Genomic DNA, 21,220 nt, shown 5'->3' with positions numbered 1-21,220 from the left:
TTTTATTTCTTTTTCTTATGTGTGTAAAATATAAATTATATCAATAATTTTCAGTAATTTTATAGATTGCGACAGTATTCGAAATTATTGATACAAGAAAGATTATTCAATTTTAAGGAATTTAAACATTTGAAACGATATGTAAAAATAATTGTATAATATAATACTTCCGTATTTTTCGTATATTCAAACAGCAAGTGCCCGTAAATTTTAAAATTGTACCAGTTTCTTGGCGTACTTTCAAGTGACATAAAATGAATTTTTCCATTTTTCTATCTCGATTACGGTCGACCACATTTTTGTGCATAATATTTGAATTTTAATGCGAAGAAATGTTAATAAGAATACTAAAAGTAATAAGATTAAATCTATATTTTAATAAAAAATGTTCAATCTTAAATGAAGAACTTTATGGAAAGATATAGAAATTCTAGTGACAAATATTTCAAGAAAAATAATAAATATAGAATAATAAATGTTTGCGTTAAAATTTAAGAATTTTAAAAAAATTTTTAATTATATTAAAATATCTCAAATCGTGCTACAATTTATTAAATTTTGATCTTCCTATATATATATATATCTTCCTACTTTATAATTAAGGAAAATCCCTTTTGGATTCTAATATTTTCTTTTCTGAGAATAAATTATTTTATTAATATAATTAAATATTTTTAAGAATGAATCAATATTTATAAGAAATAATCGAAAGCTTAAAATTCAGATTGTATTAAGAGAAGAAATTAAATGTTCGAGCATTATGAGTAAAATTTATATATGCATATAATTGAAAAGGAATCTGAGAAGGGAAGCGTGCTTGGTTGGTTTTCTTGCCTATATTTTATCACTTAAATGCATTGACTTATTAAATTTTTAACCTTGAAACTATTATGAAGATTGTAATTGGAATGTATATAGACAAGGAAAAAAAGTGGTAGCATTCAAAAACGGAAATTAACCATTGCGAAATTACCCTATTGTGTATAATAATGCTCCCTCCAGCGTGATCCTTTATGATTAAAAATAAGCCTATTTTCTTTACTTTTAACATTATTAGCAAATATACATTTATCTTCAACTTCTGTAACTTCAACACACCATTAATAAAACCGTTATAAATAACAGCTTTCGTGCGTATAACGTAAATTTACCTTAAAACTGGAACAAACTCTATTAAAAATTGCAAAAACTTTAAACCGCTATAACTCCGAAGATACTGACTTCCCGTCGATCAGTAAATGATCGTTGGAAGCGCGGAATCTTCCTCTTTAAAACGCTTTTTCATTCATCCCGATACGACTTCCGGTTCCCGAGATATCGTCGTGTAAAGAAAAAGGTAATTTTTAATCGTACACTATCACTGTCTTCGTCGCTTACTCGGATCTCTCGCTCGCACCTCGTCTCACCGACCTATCCCAAACCCAGACGCGATTCCTAGAAGAACGTAGTACGCATTTCCAGGAAAAATATGTAGGTCACTGGATCACGAGTCCATTCATAATCCTTGCGTTACGTTGAGGAAACTTTGAATCCTCATATCTCGGCAACCGATTGAGATATCGGGATAAAACAAAAAGGGGCATCAATGGTACGATCTACCACATTTCCTGGCTATGTTTCAATAAGAAAATTTTCCCTTTCTCTTCATGATTTTTGCATGAAAAGTCGAATTATCGTTACGATGTGATACAGACTTTCTGTATATTAATTTAATAGTTGAATATATTTCAGTTCCATAAAAATCCATATCTCTAAATCAATATATCGAGAAAAATCGTCAAATATATATATATATATACACGCCACTAATTTTTCTTAATCCACGTTCGAACAAAATCACTCGGTTCGAGTGTTAATTAACCACAGGTCGGGCAACGGGACACACAATTCTTCTTAAACCTTACGAGAGGTCAGAGCCGTAAAAAAGACTCCTCGTTAGAAGTAGCCCTTGAACTTTGGTCGAGCGTGTATGAGGCTCGGATTAAAAGGCTCTCGGGACGAATGTCACCGAAAATTTTCACCCATTCATCGATCGTGTGCACACTCTTCGTACACCTGAAATGTGAAACACACATCGTGCCCCACTTTCGCTTCCTAACTTTTTTAATGATTCTCCGTTTTTTCCTTCCTCTCTTATGCGCGTTCCAAGTGCTTCCTACCCCGTCTGGAACGTAACTTTTCAACTGGAAAGTTTGATATTGCGCGACTTTTGAATTGATTCGACGCTCTCTTTCTTCCTCTTTCGAGGAGATTTAACTCGTACGAGGGGAGAAGTTAAGAAGGGAACCGTTCGTGTTTCCCGACCTTTGCGAATCCGCTCGACGAAGTTTAAGGTCAGGTTGGCACAGGGATTCCTCGAACCAAATATAGCGGGGAGAAAAAAATCACAAGTCCCTGTTGGCCGCCGTTTTAATCGGTGGGAAATTCGCTTCTATCGATTGACGACCCGTGACCAATCGGATGAGACGAAATAAATTGCTTTTTTTTTTCTGCTTCTTCTTTCACTTTTTTCTTTTTTTTTTTTTAGTGGACGTGCGAAATGTTGAATTTATTTATCGTTTTCGTATCATATTTTATTTATTTTATTAGCGAAATATGATAAAGATTGGGCGAATGTTAAAAGCGCGGTGTTAATTTTCTTAAAAAATAACTTTGTTATTGGTAGATAAAGTAATTGAAACTCGTGAATATCGATAAAATTTATTTGCAAAGGTTAGTGGAAATAAAAAGGAAACGATATCGAGCGAATGGAATTTTTCATTATCACATCTCGCGCAAGAAAATCGAACAGCAAGGAGAGAAAGACAAAACCGATCCCTTTCTTTCTTCTCTTCGATGCAATCCCTTTCTTCGATATAAATTGAATTTTCCTCGAAAGAGAAAATGTTCGAGGAGCAATCGATGAATGAACGAGATAGCGTTCCTCCTACAATTTTGAAAAAACTAGTATAATGTTGAAACGAGAATATTGTTAAATTTATTTTATTTTGTATCGCAAATATCATTACATTTTAAATCTAATCCATTTCTTCAGAAGGAAAAAAAATCATCGATATCAACGTTGAAGAAACATACGAGAAATTATCTTCGATTTATCATCGACGCAATTCACGCGACAATGAAAAAATCGATCACGACAAATTTGGACACGCTATCCACGTCGAAATCTGAATACACTCGAACCGAGCTAGGATAGCACGCCTCGACAATTCGTTTGGTGGCCGATCGCCGATACAAGTGATAGGATTTAATCTGTTACACCGGCTCGACTTCGCAGAAATCGATGTCCGCCTCGATTCCAAAATTTCCGGCAAAGCGATAAAATTATCGATTCTCCTCAATGCTTCGCGAGAGCATTGACTATTCCGTGAATTTGACAGGGTTTAACCGATCTATTTGAATTTTAAATGATGTTTTTCATTTCGTTCTGTGAAATAAAAAATTTCAGAAATTTTCCTTCGATTTTTTCCAATCAACCAGAAGGATAGAAATTAATCTTGACTATCTAAATCATTATTTTTTCTATTACTCGTACAATTATTATCGTCGGTTAGATCTTGCCCCAGCGCATTCTCATCCATCCCAAACCCAATCAAGATTCTTCTTCATCGCACACGACTAAGCATTATTGCTTCTCCTTCGACAGGAAATTACGTCGATATTATTTCCCGCGGTCTATTTTCTATACACACGTTGACACGAATTTCTCCAGCTTTCCCGAGATATTCAATTAGAACCGCTTTTATTCACGAAGTTTGTACTTGTTCCATACAAATCACATTTTTACTTGTCGCTCGTAGAAGACTATTAAATAATAATTATAAATTAAACGAAGTTTAAACAAAATTTCTTAATCAAATTAAGAAATTATTATTAAAATCATCGAACGAAGCTTTAAAGCTTCTTTTTTTTTAAAGAATTTACGAATTCTCGTTTAATAGTCCTCTAAAAGCTCGAGAATCCGAAGAATTCAAGGAAGCTCGAAGGAGGCAGCGTTCAGTCAAAGGGAAATCTGAGGAGCCTACGTGTTCGGTGTCAAACGACAAAATTGCTTTTGACTCCTGAGACACGTTAAATCCGAAAGGAACAAGGGTTGGGCGTGAAAAAGGCTGATCGAACGGAAAATCGATGCCAGCTGGACGTAGAGTAAATATACATATTTGCATCACAAACTGTAAAACTGGTTGCGTTATATGCACATATGTTACCTGCGTGCACGTAAGCGTTTTCCTATATGTTACGACTATACCTTTCTTGGAAAGTAGATTAACGCTCTTCTTTTTCTGTTCTACAAATATCGATTAGTTTTATGTTTTAGTTTAGTTTCGAAGCAAGTTTCGTTCGAATAAATAAAATCATCCTCTTCTGAGTCTTGAGTCTTCGTACGATTAATCTTGCATTTAATAATTTGATAGTAACGTTTGAGATAGCAGAAAATAATCTTTTAATTGAGGAGAAATTTTGGAGATTGGTGGAAAAAATTTTTGTTTTTGATTACGTAATTAATAATATGGATATATTTTGAGTGATTGAAATGTTGGAATTATTTATCTGTATCTGATATATTATAAGTTAATAGTTAATAATAAAATGAATAATTTTATATAGAGTTATATTTTATAAAGAAATTCGAACTGCAATAGTATAATAATTCAACTTCTTTTTTTAAATATATTTCTAAATTTTTCTTTTCTAAAACAAATTTTCTCATTTTTAAATTACTTTTTAATCGATGAAACGATTTAAAAGAACGTATCATTAATAATTATCTGTTCGATTACAAGCCTTAAAAATTTAAACAAATTATCACGAATAATTATTAATATCTCTCACATTTTTTACTGTGAAAAGTACTGAAAAAAATCGTGAAATTCCACACTCTAATTAAAACATCTTAAACCACAAATCAACGAAAGAGGCCAATCAATCGAAACGCTAATTGAAATACCTTTGAAATTCGAGAATAATACAAAATCATGGAAATAAAACAACTGCTCGAAATCACGAGCCTCCCTAAGAGGACGAAATCTAAAACTAAGAACATTCTAAATATATAAACGAAACACAACGTGTGGAAAACAATTGATCACCATTTAAAGTGAAGTGAAATATATCTATAATATTTATTAAAACTCGTAGATATTTAGATTGGAAATTATTTAAAGAGTAATGTAATACCTACATTGTTTGAAACAATTAGTAAACTAACTCGTGTATCTCTGTTTTAATTTTAATAATTATATATTGAATATATTCTTGGAACGATTTCATTTCATGCGATTGATATAAATGGCATCGTGTTTTATTTTTCTCTTTTCACATTTTCGATTAATCATTGCTCAATCGATAAAATTTTTTAAATAAGATAAGAATTATGATCGCTATTTCGATTAGAAGAATGAAACCAAACTCTTTTTGTGTCCTGATATCTCTTATTAAACTGAGTCATATCAGAATCGATTTTATAATAGCGCAGGGAGAAGAAAGTATAACGTAATAGCAGTATATTTACTATAGCGACCTGCTTTTGCATAGTCCATAGATAAACCTGTCGTTTCACCTCAATATCGTTCGTGTATTTCAGATTTTATATCTAGAAGACACTAACCTGTATGAACAATTCGCTATGATCGTATTCAGTATTCCACCAGATTTCTGTTTTATAATAACAATATCAAGAAACTGCCATCTATATTTTTACTACTTAAAATTTTTTGAATGAATGATAAAATCTTTAAAAACCAAACCATATTTTCCAATTGAAAGGAATTAAAGTTTTCATTAAATTTAAGACCATTATTAGATTAGTGATAACATCGAGAAGCATCAAATGTAAATTCAAAGCAACCAAATTTGCTATAAGCCTGATGTATTTCTGAATAGTGAAAGCTGTCAATTAAGTGGACAATCGACTTAAACTTAATTTAATTCGAAAATGAAATCGATAATGAAACGCTTGGCAAAAATGGTTTAAAAGAGAAGTGCAGTTTCAGTATTGATTTCTGGTGAAAGGTAGAAACTGCTATATAATAACCGTTTTAAGATAAAGTGGAAGAATAAAGTAGTTAGGATTTATTAGACAAAGATATTTTAAAATGATGATATTTATTTTTCATCGAGAAATTTATTTTGCTTCGTTTAAATTAAAACTTGTTAATGTTTGAACTTTCGTTTGAAGATAATATTAATTCTACTTATACATATAATATAAAGATTTAATGTTAATGTTCGATCTTTAAAAATTATTTATTTTTAGACAGTTTCGCAGCAATATGTATATCACGACTATTCAATAAGCGCATTAATGTCCAAATTCAAGAAATGTGGTCAATAACATATATTTGATGGGAAGGAAACTGTGCCAAATACCATTTCCCGAATAGAATGGAAATAAAATAAAATCTATCTTTAAAACTACGTGATAAACTATAGAAGATACTACTCGCTAATGTGTGTATCATATTTAAAATTCTAATTCATTTAAATGTACACCATTTTAAATTCACGAGCAAAATCTTAAAATCGAGAACACTTTGCGAGAGATAAAACAAAAATATAAATTTCTCTCTGTATCTAATCTGTAATCAAAGATAGATAGATGGATAATTATTTCACGCGGGGTAGAGTTTAACGTATTATTTCCCCGTAACGCAAGATGAACAATTTGTCCTTCCTTGAAATACAAGCATAGTTCGGATAGGTGCAAGGTAATAAGCGTGAAGCATCGAACCACGACGATAAGAGGAGAAACGATAACGAAGCGTTGTTACATTGATCTTCGGAATGACGTTGCTCAATTGGAAGCTCACGGATCTTCGATGCATCGACTCTGGAGATGCATTATGCACCTGAGAGGAGCGATCGTTTGGTTAAAACGTCCATAATGCTTGGAACGCAGAAACTCATTTCTTGTTACATTTGCAAATATTCCAACGACCATTTCTGCATACCACGAATACCATTTCGATTAGTAGAAAGAATTTAACATGGATAAAACATGGATTGTTGATGATGATCGATGGATTATTGTTGTCACTGATTATTTTTATCATTTATTGTGAATATAATTATAAGCACGACTCATCACGGATGCAAATCAACGATTAACAATCGTGTGGCATCGAACGAATCAGCTGTTTTTTTTCATAATGAAACGCAAGAATAACGTCACGTCGGCCTGTGTATCGGAGGACGCACGAGCACACGCGAGATCCTCGAATGATTATAATAACTGGGTCGAGCACAGGCCAAGAACCGAGGTTACGCTGTGTATTGTTGCTTAACAAAATCGTAAGCGTTCCTCGAGAGCGATGAATTATGCATTTCCTTGGGCTGCTCGCTCGAGCTTCAGTAGTTACAGCACGGTTATGGTCAGACGCCGTGTAATTTCGTATTAGCGTACGTTTCGCGATAGGTTTGAAGTTTTTGTGAACACGTTGAATAGTGTGAACCGTGTTTAAAAGCTCATCTGCTTTTACGAATGAATATATACGAGAAGAAAATGATTCTTTATTTTTGAAAAATAAAAATATTGAAATATATATGATGAAATATTTTTGTGTATAATGTGCATTATGTGAATTAATTTCAGTGATAAATGATACAACAGATTTTATTTAGATTATTTTAAGCAAGATAATATTCAGTGAGTATAATTATTATAGAGGAATTATTAATTTCCATGATGCTAAAAAAATTAGAGAAAAACTGTTGTAAAAGACTCTGTCTCTTGAAATAATATTATTTTGCTATTTAAATTCTTAATTTTATTTGATAAATTCTCATCTTATTTTTAAAGTACAAATTATTATATTAAAAACATTATGAAAATTATTTACATAGAATCTTCTTAATCATAGAATTTGATTCAATCTTTGTATAAAATTATCTAATAGACAATTATCCCGATATTAAGTATTATGAATTTGATTTTATGAAACAAATTATAAGGTTTGAAAATGCTTGTCAAACATCTTAAAAATCTTGTTCAACAGGAAATGAAAAGAAAAGAAGGAAAGAAATTATTCTTGACACTAAGCCAAGGAAAAAAGAGAAGAATTCAGGTTGGGCAGGATCGATAAAGAAAAATGGTAGGCTTGATAATAGGAAAGGAACATTCTCTCGAAATAATTGCCACTGGGAATGGATTCGGTTCAAAGAATATCTTACCCATTGTGACCACTTTTCTTTATTCTACTCTTAATGTTTTTTTTCTTCCTTTCGGTCTTCTATTTCCTCCTTCTGATCTTATCATCTTATTTAACTTTTTGTATTTTGTTTTTTTACACGAGCACTTTTACGCGAATCCGAATCCTCTTTGAATCTTGATTTGATCCTCTTCCCTTCGAATAACGTTTGAGTTTCGATCTCTTGAGTATTCGTTGAAAGTTTCTTTTTTCTTTCTTTCTTTTTTTTTTTTTGCTAGTAGTGGATTTTGATAGTAAATTTTTTATACAGTATTTTTAAGATTAATCAAGGAATAAATTTATTAAATAATAACTTAGAATTGACGAGGACTAGGATAGTTAGATAATTAATAATTAATTAAAATCACTCGTAATCAGAAGTAGTTAGAAATTAATTAAAAAGTTTTCATTTGGACTTCCACTTGGGATTAAGAACCAGATTCACAAATTCATTCACAGTTAATTTATACGATGCAGATGTTCAAGAGAATATTTAGCGCCTTAATGCGGTTTGAACAAGAGAAGTTACATCTCTTTTTAGTTTATCATCAATCTAATTTCAATTCTTCGTCTTTCATATTTAATTCTTTAATACATTTTCAATTCCCTGTATATTCTGTGTATATATTTCAAATTTTTGCAACAAAATTCCTCTCTTAACAATATTGTTGCAAAACATATTTATTGAATGCCAAAATTACTTGGCAGCTACAATACAGATTTCTGCAGAATTTTGAAAAGGAAGTATAAAAAGAAAAACTTGTCAATCCTGTCCTCCACATCTTAACCAATAAATACTCTATAAATACAGTTAAAACATTTTAACTCCTTTTCCTTTTTTCGCTCTTCTCCTTTTATTTCCCCTTTCTTCTTTTCCATCCTCGTTCCACCGACGATTCCTCCTCTTATTCTCTCTCTCCACGCATTTTCTTTTTTTTTTTTTTGCATATTAATGGCTGTATGATCAGAAGAAACTTTTCCACGATATCTGGCGTTCGAAATAAAGGAAAACAAACGCCTACAACGTATACACAAAACCCAGAAATATCTCTAATAGAATTCAATATGTGTTTACCTTTTGTCGCCTGAAAGAGAGAGTTTGTTTCGCTTCATTTTGATACTGTATTTTTCTTCTTCTTCTTCTTCTTCTTTTTATAGATTCGCTTTTTTAAATTTGTTTAATATTAATTTTCTATTGGTTGTTTTATTTCATCTCGTTTAATTTATATTAGGCATCGAATGCTGCGGTTTTAGTTGAGAATAATTATATCCTTCCCTACAAGTTAAGGGAATATTCTGAATTACTATCGACAATACACTTCCAAGCAGTCACTTATTCAAGTATTAACTGCGCCTGACGTGGCTTAACTTTGATAGGATTCCACGTCACAAAAGCTGCTATAGCACGAGCAACTGTTTGTCAAATAGTGTGTGCAACGACGTGTTAATTTCAACTGCATCGACGAAATAAGAAGATCTTCGTTAATACATATTTAAAATATTAAGTAGATTAAGTCGAGTTCGAGAGTTTTCGTAGAGTGGATATTTAATTTTGATGAAATTTTATTTGTATTCCACTTAAAATATTCGTATTCTTTTTTGCAAGCAGCTCTAAAAATTAGTGATAACATATCAAAAGCAATATGGTATAAATTTTATGTTTGATTTCTATCGTGAATTAATACGCGTTGAGTCCAAAAGGAGTTGTTAAAGTTTCAGAGAAATCTTTTCAATTTTTTTAATTTTTTATTTATATACTTCATTTATCTTTATAACATCTTTTAATAGAAAATTCAATAAGTGGAACAAGTTCAGAGAAATGGATTGCAGAATTCTCGGATACACTTTTCAATTCTTTTAATTTTTCTATTAAAACATCTCGCTTTTACACCGGTTTACACCCATTAAAACGTGATATTTCAACAAGCTAAAAGGAGCATTAAGCGTTTGCCTTTACTAATTTTAATTTGAAAGAAAATACCATATTTCACTTTAATTTTATACACGCCACGTTATACGCACTACACTTGTTGCCTGTAAAACTTTAATCGTTATTTTATAACACCATAAAGGCCTTATTAAGTGTCTATTGTGTTATCCAATTTAAGCGGGGGAGACGAAGAGATAATAAGGGTAACAATGGCACAGAGAACAAATCCATCCATTCTAAGTAACAGATCTTGGGTAGACATCGGGATAACAAAAGACATGTTATGTCCAAAATATCTGAGTGAATAATGATCGTGAGGAATGAATACGATAAAGATGAAACAAATGAAAGATGAAACAATTTTTACCGATTATTGATATATATGTATTGATGTAAGATATCTTGAATTGTCGATCAATTAGTGAATTTTTGTGGCGAATAAAGGGAAAAACAAAGTGGTGAAAAATGGAAGAAACGTAAGGGAAGAATATTGTGTCGACGAAAAAATGATTCAAGAAATTAATTGTGAAAATGAAGAATTTGCCAAGTTCGACTTTTTCGTTCAATTTCTGATCTCCATGATATGATCCAAAACAATTAAAATAAAATTCTTCAACAAGGAAGCAACTTGACAAATCCGATCATCGTTCCTCTAAAAAAAAAAAAAAAATAAATAAATAAAAAAAAGGAAAATGTCACTTAATTTCCTTCAATCCCCTCATTTCTATATAATTTCACATATTTAAATTTCCTGTATATTTCCATTCTATATTTCCAACATTTAATATTCTTTCACAAGATTAAGCTCCATCCACTCGCATAATTCTAAATTCCAAAAAAAAAAAGAAAAAAAAAAGAAAGAGAGAGAGAGAGAGACGTCTCATATTAAAGTCCCAAATCTCCCTTCAGCGTTCTCCCATTCTCCAGCCAGCTCCATTTGGCAGCAAAATCCTTTCCCAGCCAAGATCCACGGTGACATTAACCAAATATCGGTGTAGCCACGAAACGTATCCGCTAACGCGTGCGTAAAAATATATGAAACCTCGACGATCGTCGATGAGAACTGGGGAGGGAGGGGGGAGAATGGTGGAGGAAGAAAAAAAAAAACCGCATCCCGTTGCCAACTCCTCTCACGCGTTCTAATTCAGATTTCTCCCGAATTTTCGTGTCCACCGCGAATTTCATCGCTGTTCGATATCCGAGCCAATTGAATTCCACCACGACGAATCCTTATCTTATGATTTCATGCATGTATGAATCGACATAAGATTGTGTATAAATTGCCATTAAAGTAAAATATTCTTCTTTGGATTTTTCGCCTTGCATTCGCGTGAAATATTGTTGAAGAAAAAGCATACGTATACGTTCGAGAATTTGTTGGTTTTCTCGAAAGAATTCTGGAAAATCGGATTAATTCTATTTTCCAGATTATTGAATCTCGCCGTTATCTGAATTCTTAAAAATATTTTCTTGCGTTGCGAGAATTTTTGGATTAATTTCTAATATAAAGTGATGAATATTTGATTCTAAATTTGTATATATAGAGAAAGAGAAATTCATTTTCTTGCTCTTCTGATGTTCCACAATACGTCGAAGAAATAGAATTACACTTTTCTAAAAATATTATTCTTATTTCGATGCATGTAAGTTTTATACAGTATCCTGCAGTGATAAAATTAAGGATATTTTATCAGCTCTCGAATAATTGGATTGGCTGTTGTCGGAAAAAACGGCTAAGAAGTATTTCCTCGCGTGACATTCTTCAATCTACGCATCCCTTCGATAAGTTTAAAAGAATACACAAAGTTAGTTAGTCGAACACTTTCATGATTGCTCGTAACATTAATTGTGATGATATTGGTCCTTTTTTAAGAAAATTATAAAAAGATACGAGGATCGCGTGCGGTAAATTTGTTACCATGTTAATTTTGAGAATTTTATAAATATTGTTGAACGTTGTCCAATTTTGTTTAATATTAATACTTGGTCTGAAACTCTCGTCTTCATATTCTTTTCTCTAAATATCAATGAACTTATCAAGCTTTTGTTTCCTAGAAACTTGCTGGAGCGTGAACAAAATTTCATTTTTTTTCCATAGAATTATTTCCATGGTAAAAGAATATTTTTCATTTCGAGATTAAAATTCCTTCTTCTTAATACACGTTTCTTTTACACGTAAAAAAATTGTTCACAATTATCTCCAATTTTAAAACTGATGAATCTTCATTAATAAAAAATCGAATACCATATTTATTAATCACAAAGTCGGTTTAAAGCGAAATATAACTTCCTTGGAAATTTATCGATCATTGAATTTCACGCTAATCTCCGTTACTAATGAATTTTCAACTGGTGAGACTCAACGCTGTACGTATGCAATAAGTGTGTATCTTCGTTTGGTGTATATCATTCCATTGGCAGAACGTGTCTCTTCTGAACATTCTATCTTAACTCGTATTGTATTTTAAATATATTATATTATACTCTTTTGCTCTGTAATAATCAAATTTTATCAAAAATTTGTCTTGATTAGAAGAATTCTAATGAAATTATTCCGCTTCAATATTATTAAATTATCTTTCCCTCTCTTCATACGTGTCCAATCAAAATTTGAATATACAAAGACTCGCAGAATGCACGCGCGAAAAAGATTCAAAGCGTAGTATAACATTACATCTAAAGCGGATTTCCACTCAAACTCCATTTACCCAATTTTCCAATCGTATCGATAAAAATTTGATTTTGCAAGAAAAAAAAGAATCCGCAATCTGAGTCGAGTTATAATTTAATTTTTAATTCATTCTCTCGCGAAAGAAACGCGTATTTTCTTCTACGAATAACGGTCGATTTCGCTCAGAAATCACTTTCAGCTTGAAGAAAATGCGCATTATTAGTTAATAGGTTATTAAAGGCGATTCCGAGTGTGCTATCGAGTTACACAGCCCTCACAATAAGCATTACCTATTCACATTGCACGTGTTGCAAAATACTTCGCCTCTTTGCAAATACACTTGATGCCTCTATGATGCGCTCTGTTAAGCACTCAGTCGAGAGTTATTTTATGCATTAGGCTAATACGCGTTAAATTCTTACCTCTCTCTCTCTCTCTCTCTGTAGATCGAATTCGACGGATCAATATTATACATTCGTTCGAAATTGGAAAAAGTTTGGAAAAATAATTCAACTGCATAAAATTGTAGAAATGTTCAAAGATTCATTTGGTGAATGAATTTATTGAACATTTATGAGATATGCATGAAATATTTTTCTATCTAGTTAGAGGGAAAAATAATGTTCCATCGATATGTTGCATGTATATTTAAATTGAAATCTTCAGAAATCTTTTAAACGTTAATATTAATTTATAATAAAAATGATCGTATTTTCTCGTGTAATTATTTTCGTGGTAAATTATGTCACGTCACGTTTCTGTATGCAAATTTTTTTCACACATTTAATTCATTCCAGTGATTATGCCAGATTATAAATTAATGCAATTACGAATATCAAGTGGTATAATCGTATCACGATTCTTTTAACGCATCTGTCAATTATTATTCGATCAATTATAAATTCCATTATTCATTTTCAATTTGTCATTAATATATTGCAAAAGTAATATTAATAAATTATTTACATACGATTTGAAGTGAAATTGTTAACCACGTATGCGTGCAGAATTAATTTTATGTATATTTAATTACAATATACTACGACTATTATGTATAATTTTAACAGCCAACTGCAATTTGTCATTTGTGCCATAATGTTTCACTTAGTTTCACAATAAAGTTTTCGCATATATAGAATAAAGTAGATCAAGATATATGAATTATACATGATCTGGCAAATAAATATTTAACAGTTCTTACACATCTATCATCTACTTTAGTACTCTTATATCTGTAATCTGCGACAAGATTCTCACAAAAACGTATTCACAAATCACACACAGATATTTCCAAGACAGTCAATCACATTTATTCCAATATCAAACCCTCCACGCAATAAATTATCTCATCAAAAGCTCATTTTCACATATAATCAGGTAATTGGATAATCAGAAGAAGTCTGACAATCCAACTGTGGAGAAAAACAGAAGAAACCACATCCTCCCAATATTATCACTTCTCCTATTTAACAAAAGTATCAATAATTATTTAAATAAATACGTAGAACAAACTTACTCTATCTTTCTCAAAAGAAACTCTCAATAAAAGTCTAAAAATTAATAATTATGTTAAAATACAAACTCTCAAACAAACTCGCTTTCTTTTTTTTATCTTTTCCAATTATTGTCTTCTGCCGTAATAGAACGGTGTACGCATTACTCCACAAAGGAAAAAACTTGAATAAACACGCACTACAAACACACTCTCGATCGACTACTAATCTATTGCCACTCACGAGGCTGAATAAAACAACAGCCTTCCAACGATGGCCGCATAACTTTTTCAGCCGACCGCATCCCACGCGATGCACACTACTGGAAAGTTGTTCGAGCAAAGTTTGGACATCGTAACGTGACGAAGGTAACGAACCGAGCCACGTACTTGGCAATTAGCTTGTACCTACGATGGATTACCCTCCTTTTGCGCGTGTTTCCTCTCGCGATTTCTTTATCGATATTTGGCCCATCGTAATTGAATCAGATAATACTACGATGAAACTGTCGTTTGATGAATTTTTTCTAGTCCAAAAAGTGATTCTTTTCTTCTCTTTTGAAAAATATCTTAATATAACTCGTGTACACGTTCATTGTGAAAATTCTTGTGTATTATTTTTACTCAGATGTATAGGTCGAAGTATAACAGGAATTTTTTTTTTTTTTTTTTATTTTTTGAAGCGACACCAAATATTCAGCCCGTGCTACGGGCTTCGATTGAGAATACACGATTGTCCCTTTGGAATTAAAACCGGCGAGCGTCATGCGAAATTCCATAAATTCTTTATCATCTGAACGTCATACAGGCAACGTCTATACATCACCGTCGATGCGTCGATGCGTTCTCCGCGTCGTGGCGCGGAAGGAAATTTAAATTTTGAGGTCGTGGAAGAGGTATGCATAACAAATTTTTAGGAAGCTTCAGAAAATTCTACTTCCAGAAAGAAAGAAACCGTTCTCCAATCGTTCTAATTGCAATCTTTTCGTGCAATCTTTCTTTCCTTTTGCACATTTTTAATATCGTTTTGTAAATTTTTATATATTTACAATTGATAAACGATCTGTATGTTTTTCAAATGTTAATTTATAAATAGATAGATATATACTTTTTTTTTTTACAATTAAGTTAATTATACAGCGATGGCAATGTCGCAAAATTAACTTCGCGATTATATTTTTTTCGTTGTCGGACAAATATTTTGTCAAATTATTTTGAAGAACAAAAGTTAACACTGTCTCCGTTGAGTTTCTAGTGTCTCAACTGTTTTCAAGAGAAAAACTTGTTGACCTTATTATTTTTCACTTCATTTCATGTTCCACTTACATATATATATATATGTATAAAAAGAAGAAGCTTTCTATCTTCTAGAGAATATTGGAAATTATTTATATGATGCAGATAAATATAATTGAAGATTTAGACAATATTAATTTAAACGAATTTAAGGATATATTCTATACCATTGTAACTTCGTATTTACAATTATTGTAAAAATCTATCAATGAAAGAAGCAACTTGTGAAATAAAATATAAATTTAAAAAATGTTTAAAGTAATGTGTTTGATCGAATTTTTTCAATAAATTTTCTTTCAATACTTAATACTGCATAATCCATATTGTAATTTCGAAGAAAACTTTTGCGATATTACTTTCTCGATGTTTATATAACTTTAAAAACTATATCTTTTTAAAAAGTTTCACCAAGGAAATTCTTTTTAATTGTAATCGCATCAGAAGTATAAGTGGGGGGGGGGGGTAAAAAATATAATTGAAAAACTCCTTAACTTCTAATCTTATAATAACAAATTTCTTTTTGAAACAATTCATGCTGAAGAATGATATTCAAAAGATACACCATAATTAAATTTAAATTCGATAAAGAAAACCTTCCATTATATCTTATTCTTCTTATCTTTTTAAATATTTCAATCACTGTTCTACTATTATTATCATTGTTAAAAAATTACTACAGGATTTCTTAACTTAATGAACTTCTTTTTGAACCATGAATATAAAAAATGAGTATAAAAAATGAATATTAAAAAAAAAAAAAACCTACTCAAGAAAGGTACCTTCCCGTATCATTAACAATAATTTTTAATCCATTTTCACGTAATATCGAGGAAAGTTCTCTTACGACCTGTCTCAACCTGAAATAAAAGGAAAATCCTCTGAAAGAGGAATATAATTTTCTTCGCTACAACGATGAATAATAATTTTTGATCCAATGTGGAATTACCAAGCAAGGTAAAAAAAATTGCTTCTCGATAAAAAATGTACTCGATACACTGCAAGTTTATACATTATATGTACGACCCATATTTCGCGAAATCGGAAACAATAGCGGGGCGCTGGTGACAAGACGCTGTCGAGCAGATCAAGCTTTACGATTCGCTGCGAAATGTTTCAGCGTAAAGGGATTTCCACGATGCTCACGAGCATCGTACATTCTCCACGAAAAAATGAAGATCTTCCTGTGCGAGTGTGTGTTACATATACATGAATGCACGCGACTCGCATAATCGAATCGGCGCGAGAGATGTTACAGAATTTTGAATCTTTCTTATTCGAGTGGTTCGTGAAAAGAGATGAACTTGGATAGGATGCGTTGATAATAAATTTAAAAAAAATAATCTCGAAAAATCTCGACAAAGATCCCAGATTGTGAATTGTGAATTAATTCGTGGATATTATTGTTTTGTAAAATTTCTTAATACAATTGGAAAAATATTGGGAAAAATTTAATAAAAATATCGATTATACGAAACAATATTATTTTCAAAATTGTCTCGATTAATAATTGCTTTTTATTATATATTTGTAATGCAATGAAGTTAGTATTAATAATTTTTTTTTTATTATTACTTACTGTATTTTTGTTTTACTTTCTTTTTATTGATGTATAATAAAATAAAATTTAATTTCGCGTTTGTATTTATTTTCGTTTTTTACGTTAAATATTGCGAAATAGGGATAAAGTTTATAGAATGGAAAGTATCGTGACTGGATTAATTTTTGATGAAACCTTAATATCTTTGAATGAAACCTTATAAAAGTAATATCAGAATATAAAAATAATATCGAGAACAATAAATATACACGCAATAAACCAAGTTTAACAATCGTAATGATCTTCCGTGATAACTTTTAATTAAAAAACATTTCTCTTATATATAGATTGAAAGAGATTATGCAAAGGAGGTCAAGCTGAATCGATGAATAAATATTCTCCAGAGATCGATGTAACAGAAATTTTATAACAATATTACTTTTAATATAGATCTGATATAATCTCTATATATCTATTATCATTATTATTTATTGTATATATATATATAAATTAAACAAAATAAAGAAAATTGAAAAAACTATTCAAAAGTAACTAAATTAATCATAAAAAAACAAGGAATTTTTTTTACTAACTTGACAATTAATACAATTTAAATTTTCAATAAATACAACTTAAAGAGATATTCCAGAAAATATAAATCCCGCTCTATTGTATATTGTTCTTCTATGCAGCTATGTTTTCTATACAACTACGTATCAAAATGACGTCGATTTTAGATGCAAAATAACAATAGAAATGATGTGAAAGCTTCATAAACGACTGAAGAGATAAAGAAAAACACGCCCTTGACGATACATTTTCTTTCTGCTCGAGAACTTAAATAGTTCTCAAAGTAAAAACTTCAAAGTAAAAAACATAACGGATAAGGATTGAATGGCGATCGTAATTCCAGTAAACACACTGACCTATATTCTAGAAACGTATATCGAATAAATAGATAAAATAGATAAGGCGATGCAAGGTTTTTAAATTCCTTCTTTTCCAATATAATTACGATTGATTGAATGACAAAAATTTGTAGAAAAAATTATTCATAAAATTTTAATTTACATACTGTAAAAAAAAAAAAAAATAACTTCTTGATATTACAATAAATTTTATGCATTTGAATATGTATATCTATCTGGTAACATTAAAAATGGATCATTGATAAAAATCAATTGTATTTATTTATAATGCGGAAGGAAAACATATTTTGTTCTAATATTTTTGTAAACGAAAGATATATGGGTGATTAGGAAAATAGATAAAGAATTCTAGCGTGTGAACATGCAGTTAGGGCGTGTGTATGGAGGATGGAAAGTCATAAAGAAAAAATGTTCAAAGGTCAAAGAATAAAAAATTGATTAAGCGTAATAATTATTGCATATGATGAAGTTATTACGATCTTAAATCTTCCTTATATATATATATATATTTTTTTTTTCGAATCATTAAACATAAGATAGAATAATGAAATTGCAGTGGAATATTTTAATCTGATATTCGTCGAAACTTTGAAAATTAATCTGATCTTTTAAATTTTCATTGATTGTCTATATAATCGAATGTAATCGATTGCGAATAAACAACTTCGAATTTTTAAAAGCCTAGAATAACGTGGGAATAATTTATGGTAAACAGGATGGAGCCAAGGATATTATTAAAAGAAAAAATAGATTATAAAGGAAAGTTAATCACAAGGCATTTTATGCAAGCTTTTTCTATGTCAGCAACAGTGCACTTTCGAAATAAAATGAATTTCAATAAAAATTCAAAGCGGGTAGAAACTCTCTTATTACGAGAGAAATTATCTTCGATAAAATATATTGCTTTCGAATCATTTTATCTCTTTATTCTCTTGAACAGATAGATATTTCCGCTAAAAAAAAAACTAAGCTTCCTCTCTTTTTATCTCCATTATATACCGCTAATGGAGCTCAAGTGAACTATAATCTTCAAAGGAACGAATATTCGACGATAAACTTCTCGAATGACGAGCGAACTTAACAAAGATCAACGATCTGTTATCGAAATTAAAAAAGAAACTGACGAGACTGAAGAAGGAAAGAGGGGAGAAGAAAAATGTAAAACTATGCTGATAAAATATGTTTAAAAAGCGTATCTGATTGAGAATTGGTCATGGCAAAGCGCGATAATACTTTCGATAATAGAATATCGATTTCCAATTAATCTGAAAAGGACGAACCATTGAATTTTAAACCGGGCGCACTTCAACGCCTATTATAATACGTACACACGGTGTATATGGGTTGCAACCTAGTTATGAGACCAGAAATTCTCAATGGAATGGAAACTCTTAGCAGAAAATCTAGAGGAAACTTTAATGTCAGAGTTTTCGAACACCACAACTCGAACAACTTTTCGCCGTAAAATTTAAAATTTTCTAAGCTCGAGAAATTTATTCTTTCCAACATTCCTTTAATTTAAAATAATATTATTACTCGACACGAATTAATTAATGTTACGTATACGGAATAAATTAACATCAGAATTATCGAGTCAGTTGATAGAAATAATTCACACATTTTTATGATTATTTTATAAACATGAAAATGTTATTGGAAAAATTATTATATTGATTATATTATCACAATATTGTCATTTAAGATATTTAGATAGACTTATCACAAAATGATAATTCTGTGTTAAAATATTATTGAATATGTAAAATATACGTATGAATACATATTAATTGATTAATCAGATTTAGATTATTCGATCTTTTTTTGTACCACATTTTTTTTACACCCATTGACAAGTTCTAAAATTATACCCTGTGCAAGATGATGTTATATATTATATAGAATATATTCATCATGCATGTATATCACAATCTATGTATAGCATACATTATATTTTACATTTTTTTTTTATATTCATTGATAAATTCCATATTTTATAAAATAATAAACTCACCTTCTCCTCCATCTTGGAGACAACATCCTCGACGGCATTCTCCGCCGATTTTGCGATGGCTGCAGCTGCTTGCTCCTTTCTCGACATATGGCCGCGGAAAGATGCCTGGATTTTCGTCGCCGCTTCGCAAAGCTCTATAGAGAGAGAGAGAGAGAAAGAAAGAAAACTATTGTTAAATTCAATGTCGATAGACGAGTTTCAGATGTATACGTTGTGCCGAATCTTGTGTCAAATCGAAGAAAAACAAGATTTCCAGTTTTGTGACAGTGAGAATCTATCTTTGAAAAGAAAAGCTAAGCTTGTAGGGAAGAAATCTATTTTTAGCATTCATGAAATTTTAGAATTTATTTCAACGTACATTCGAATCGAATGATAGAATAAGAAATAAAACGCACGATTTAAATAAGGATTTATATCATTCATTAATTTTTCTTTTTATTAAATAATTTTCTTTCTAACGTTCTTTTGAAGAATTAAATTGATGATTTAACATCACGTTTCATAAGTGTTTAAACAATTAACGTTATCTTTTATTTTTTCAATGTACAATAATTCATAATATTTTTAATCTTCCAATAGATTTATATTTCAATCGCATTTTACACAGAATCATTTTACACGATATCTTTTATACATTTGTTCCATTTGGCAAATTTATCAGTTTTATTCTCATTCGTTTTTTGGAAAAATTTTTACTTACTCTCCATTATTTTCCTGTTTATTCGCTTACGAATATTTAGATATATCTCGGACGATTTCACGACAAGAAAGTGAAAGATAGTTTTTACGCGTTGTATGGCAATGGAAACAATTTCAACGTGAGCTTCAACAGTCGAAATCAAGTTAACCACTGTTCATTTCGTTAAACCGTGTCGACCAGTTTGAAAAAACAATGGGTGACCCAGTTCTGAATCAATTCCGAATTCGGTGTATTGTGCGAATTCACCTGACTTGCGGTTGATCCATTCGCAAAACACAGTTGTTCCGAATTTGATCCGGCAGCAAATCTATTAATTATACGAAATCTTCAATTCTAATTTAACATTTTCTTCTTTAATAATCTTACAACGGTGATAATATATTACGTGTTAATTTTGACTTATTTAAATAATTTTAAATCAATTTAACTTATTCGTAAAGATATTTGTCTTTAATTCTTATCTACATT

General features: G+C 30.6%; 1 protein-coding gene across 2 annotated transcripts in view; it reads right to left on the bottom strand.

The window, feature by feature from the left end:
• Positions 1 to 21,220, bottom strand: part of igl (IQ calmodulin-binding domain containing protein igloo) — a 94,326-nt gene that overhangs the window by 19,660 nt on the left and 53,446 nt on the right. For both annotated transcript variants that reach the window (XM_012492323.3, XM_031919329.2), the window contains exon 3: positions 20,053 to 20,186. In XM_012492323.3, the coding sequence (XP_012347777.1) occupies positions 20,053 to 20,186 (134 nt within the window). The remainder of the gene's footprint in view (positions 1 to 20,052; positions 20,187 to 21,220) is intronic.

This window comes from Apis florea, unplaced genomic scaffold (genome assembly GCF_048593485.1).
Source record: "Apis florea isolate Af1SG1 unplaced genomic scaffold, ASM4859348v1 contig_3747_pilon, whole genome shotgun sequence".
NCBI lineage: Eukaryota > Metazoa > Arthropoda > Insecta > Hymenoptera > Apidae > Apis > Apis florea.
The sequence above is the reverse complement of the archived record's forward strand: the minus strand, read 5'-3'. Positions and strand labels throughout refer to the sequence as shown.